Source organism: Bison bison, unplaced genomic scaffold, assembly GCF_000754665.1.
Source record: "Bison bison bison isolate TAMUID 2011002044 unplaced genomic scaffold, Bison_UMD1.0 scf7180017864080, whole genome shotgun sequence".
In the NCBI taxonomy this organism is placed as follows: domain Eukaryota; kingdom Metazoa; phylum Chordata; class Mammalia; order Artiodactyla; family Bovidae; genus Bison; species Bison bison.
Genome location: NW_011494652.1, coordinates 5664603 through 5669072, shown reverse-complemented (window position 1 = coordinate 5669072; position 4470 = coordinate 5664603). Strand labels below are relative to the sequence as shown.

At 55.3% G+C, this 4470-nt stretch overlaps 2 protein-coding genes across 2 annotated transcripts in view; one reads left to right on the top strand and one right to left on the bottom strand.

Moving 5' to 3' along the window:
- The window catches only part of CFL1 (cofilin 1 (non-muscle)), a 3342-nt gene extending 3228 nt beyond the window's left edge, over positions 1–114 (bottom strand). The window contains exon 1 of the mRNA XM_010837783.1: positions 1–114. Within this exon, the coding sequence (XP_010836085.1) occupies positions 1–4 (4 nt within the window). The 5' untranslated portion in view covers positions 5–114.
- Positions 115–2648: 2534 nt separating this feature from the next.
- Positions 2649–4470, top strand: part of MUS81 (MUS81 structure-specific endonuclease subunit) — a 5967-nt gene continuing 4145 nt past the window's right edge. The window contains exons 1-4 of the mRNA XM_010837782.1: positions 2649–3092; positions 3188–3317; positions 3543–3628; positions 4393–4469. Of these exons, the coding sequence (XP_010836084.1) occupies positions 2958–3092; positions 3188–3317; positions 3543–3628; positions 4393–4469 (428 nt within the window). The 5' untranslated portion in view covers positions 2649–2957. The remainder of the gene's footprint in view (positions 3093–3187; positions 3318–3542; positions 3629–4392; position 4470) is intronic.

The window sequence follows — 4470 nt, the reverse complement described above, 5'->3', positions numbered from 1 at the left end:
CCATGTTTCCGGAAGCGAAAAGGCGATAGCTAGGAGAGCCTACAAGACGAGAGGCGCTGCAGCTGCTGCCGGGATCCGACTGAACGCGGCCTCTCCCGGCCCCTTCCGTTTAGTACGAGCCGCACAATGAGGGGCGGGGCGGGCTTCCGGGGCTCCCCCTGCGGGACGACGGGAAATGAAGTCCGAGGGCCCTGCGCGGTCTTCGGGCTCGCTGGGTAACAGAGTCTTCTTCGTCCGACAGCCTCCGAGCGCCACGTTGCATCCTGGGAAAAGTAGTCCGAAACAGCAGAGAGAGGCGGGGCTGTGGCGGACAGAGCGCAGCCGTTGTCGAGTTTCCCAGGAAATACTCCTAGCTCAGTGAAGGCCTCAGCGTTTTGTAATAAGACCTGAGAATAAACCCTGGCTTCGAGGCTCTGCCTGTGTCTTCCTGCAATGAGGGTAGACCTGGGTTCGATTCCTGGGTCGGGAAGATCCCCTGGAGAAGGAAATGGCAACCCACTCCAGTATTCTTGCCTGGGGAATCCCATGGACAGAGGAGCCTGGTGGGCTGCAGTCCACGGGGTCGGACACGACTGAGCGACTTCACTTTCACTTTCTTTCGCGGCTCTTTACCCAGTAGCGAAACGATTTTCCTAAGCTTCATCTTGGCACTTTCTGGATACCTTGGTATGAAACTTTTCAGCGAGTTAGTATTTAACTTTTCTGAATTGAAGCACCTATAATAAATAGGTGCTTTTCCCTGGGATCCAGTCTTAGAACAAGGAGAATTGCAAGTATAAGGCCCCTCCAATACAATAAGTATTCATGAAGTCTACTTCATGTTGTCTGCTGAGAAAAGGTATATGCAACGTCAATAAAATGAGGAAAAAAACACAAAGGAAAGGCTACAAGGAAATGTTTGGAAATAAGAGATTTGTACCAAAAGGTGTTTGGCAAATTAATAAGGCAATAAAGGGAGAAGGGGTTTTGTGTATTCGATTCAAAGAGTATGTGCTTTTCTACTAGATAGTGAAAAGAGAAAATAGATATTAAACCAGACTTGAATCTCACTCTTGAGTTTGTAACCAGGCATATGGTTAATTAATACCCTTAGACATTGAGGCAGAAGTTCTGTGAGAGCATAACCTTAAAAAAAAACAAACTGGGGTGGGGGACTCCGGGAACATTTCGTCGGTCTCGAAGACCACTTAGTCTGCAAGAAGAGAAGACAAAGTCCCAAACAAGAGGCCCGGGGCATTGATCCTACACACAAAATAAAGGGTGGAACAATAAACAGCTGGAAGCCTGGTCTTCAGGACCGGGCTAGCGACACCCGAGTGGGGTACGTCGCAGAGCATGCTGGGGATTGTAGTCGGGGACATCCCGTAGCATCGCCCACCAACCGAACTCCCAAGGAGCCTCAATGGGGGGCTGCAGCTCAACCGCCGCCTCCCGCTAGAGACCCGGCCGGAGATAAGGCTAGGTCCACCGTTTCGGAGTTTCCTAGAGCAATGAGGAGGGGGAGGGAGACTTCGCAGTTACCGTGGAGACGCGCTCCAGCCCGCCCCTAGCAGCGGGATGCCCTAGATGTCCTTATTAGGACAAGAGACTAAAGAGGGCGGGGCCAATCTGAAGGCCGGCGGCAGGCTCCTTATAAGGCAGCGTCGGGCGGGAGGCGGGAGTGTGGAGCGTGATAGCGGGTGAGAGATCGGGGCTGGGCGGGGCTTGAAAGGGCGGACCTGGAGCCCAGGCGCTCGCCTCTCCGCTCCGGTTCGGCCCCCGATCTGCATCTCTCCACTTCCGGAATAATCCCTGACGGCTGCTCTAACTCACTGAGTAGACTCGGGCTCAACTGGACCCCTGTGGATGGTTTCCATGTTAACCTCCCTGAGGGTCCCCCACCTCCAACGAGTCACAAAAGCGATGAAGTGTTTTCCTTTGTCCGAGCTTCTTACTCCCAGGCTGCCACCCCGAATCCAACAACATGCACATTTCAGCCCCTCTCACATCCCCCGATGGCTGGTGGTGATTTAGTCGCTCAGTCGTGTCCCGACTCTTGAGACCCTATGGACTGTAGCCCACCAGGCTCCTCTGTCCATAGTATTCTCCAGGCAAGAATACTGGAGTGGATTGCCATTTCCTTCTCCAGGGGATCTTCCTGACTCCAGGGATCGAACCCAGGTCTCCAGCACTGCAAGCCGATTCTTTACCGACTGAGCCCCCGATATCTAGCACCTCCTATTTGTTCCCTTTCTACTTGTTCTCTGTCCCCTATTCCCTGTCCTCCAAGCTTTGAAGGCCTTCCCTGCGTGTCCCCGGCTTCACAGCCCTCCCCCATAGCCCAGGGTGGAGGAGCCTAAACTCAAGATACAGATAACCTTTTCCTCGAAGGGTTCTTCAGCTCCTCTTGAGTTACCTTTGTGTCCTCATTCCCTGTACCCATTCTTAAAGTTCCTCCTACAAAACTACCTGCACGCATTTTTTCCCCAACCTATAAAGCGAGTGCGGAGAAAAAACCAGCCAAGTTGTCTATACGGTCCTCCGCAATAGCGAGACTGAAATCACCTCGGTACGCGCCGCCCCAGTCAGACCTCCCAGCAACAGGGGGCGCTGTCCACATTGCCCCCTCCTTCCCTGCACAAAGAGGACAACCCCTCGCTCTGAAATCTGTGGTGAGAGGAAGAGGCGGGTCAAGGCCTGGTAAACGAGGAGGGGCGCGTCCAAAAGGCTGGTCCTGTCCGGGAACGGCAGGAGGGCGAAAGGTGGTAGTACAGCGATCGGTACCAACCGTTTAAGAGTAGCATAGGGGCGGGGAGGGCGGCAGAAGGCTGTCCTCTGGTTAATGCCCCGCGTGGGACCACGTGATTAGAGCGGTCCTGCCCTCCTCCGCCGGAACCAGGTGTTTGAATCCCGTCTCCAGAAATAGCAGCATCTCAGTCCTACCGGCGTGAGGCGCCAGAGGACCCGCCCTGCGGCTCATGGCAGCGCCCGTCCGGCTGGGCCGGAAACGCCCGCTGCCAGTTTGCCCCAACCCTCTCTTCGTACGCTGGCTAACCGAGTGGCGGGACGAGGCAGCCAGCAGAGGGAGCCGCACGCAATTTGTGTTTCAGAAGGTGGGTTCTGGCCGGGCCGGATGGGGAACAGGTGCAGGCCGGGACGAAGAGCCAGGCCCATCCTGACCCAATCCTGTACCCCCTACCCCCGCCAGGCGCTGCGCTCCCTCCGGCGGTATCCACTGCCCCTGCGCAGCGGCAAGGAAGCTAAGATCCTCCAGCACTTCGGAGACGGGCTTTGCCGTATGCTGGACCAGCGATTGCAGCAGCACAAAGCATCAGTAGGTGAGCCCTGGGAGGATTCGGTAATCCCCTGAGCCTCCCCCAGGTGCAGCTATTGTACCCACCCAGGATACCTTGGCTTCATCTGTCTACTCCAGTTCAAGTTGCTCTTTGACCTGGGGCTAGTGGCTCTTTCAGAGCCCGACCGCTCTCACCAGCCACTTGAGCTGGCAGCATCCTGCCTGCTGGATTTCAGGGTCCGGGGTTGACGCTCTTTTCCTCCCACAGGTGACCATGCCCCGTGTTCACCATCCGGAACCAAGAGCCCAGCCCGGGAAAGGCCACCTACTGAAGTCCAGGACCCTTCCATGCCAGTGAGGAAGGAGCAGGGGGAGTAGAGGGGAAAGCAGGAACAGCAGGAGTAAGATTTTTCTGGCTTGGGGGACTTAGCTGTGCTGGGTCCTAATCCCACCTCGCTCTGGGCAACTTAGTTTTCTCATCTGTAGGTGTGGATAGTGACTTATAATACAGTCAGTTGAGACAGTTCCATGATCAAGCCATTCAGGGGGCTAAGCCCAGTAAGTTGTAGAATTTGCTATTGAGTCTTCTTGCCTTACCTTCTCTGTCCTATGCTAGAACTGAGGCTGGGCCAGGTAGATTACACCCCCACCCCCACCCCATCCCTTGAGACTGTCCACCGTCTCATCGCAAGTTTTCAGGAGATCATCCTGTTACGTGGCCTATGTGACAAAGTAGACAGTTATAAACTAGTTGCAAAAACTAGAGGACAGCTGAGTGACTTGTGTTGTGCTTAGTCTTTCAGTTATGTCCGACTCTTTGTGACCCTGTGGACTGCAGCCTGCCAGGCTTCTCTGTCCATGGGGATTCTCCGGGCAAGAATACTGGAGTGGGTTGCTGTGCCCTCCTCCAGGGGATCTTCCCAACCCAGGGATCGGAGCCAGGTCTCCCACATTGCGGGCGGATTCTTTACCATCTGGGCCGCCAGGGAAGCCCCGCTGAGTGACTTGCCCAGGGTTATTTAACCTGCTGAGATAGGACCTGAACCTCAGCTCTGCCAGTGAATCTGTCTACAACAGCTGGTTGGTTTTGGGTTCAACCCCCACCCTGTACCTTTCAGGTCCCAACCCAGCTCAAAGCAGGAGGCCCTGGCAGCTACTGGCCAGCCCGGCACTCGGGAGCACGTGCAGTCCTGCTG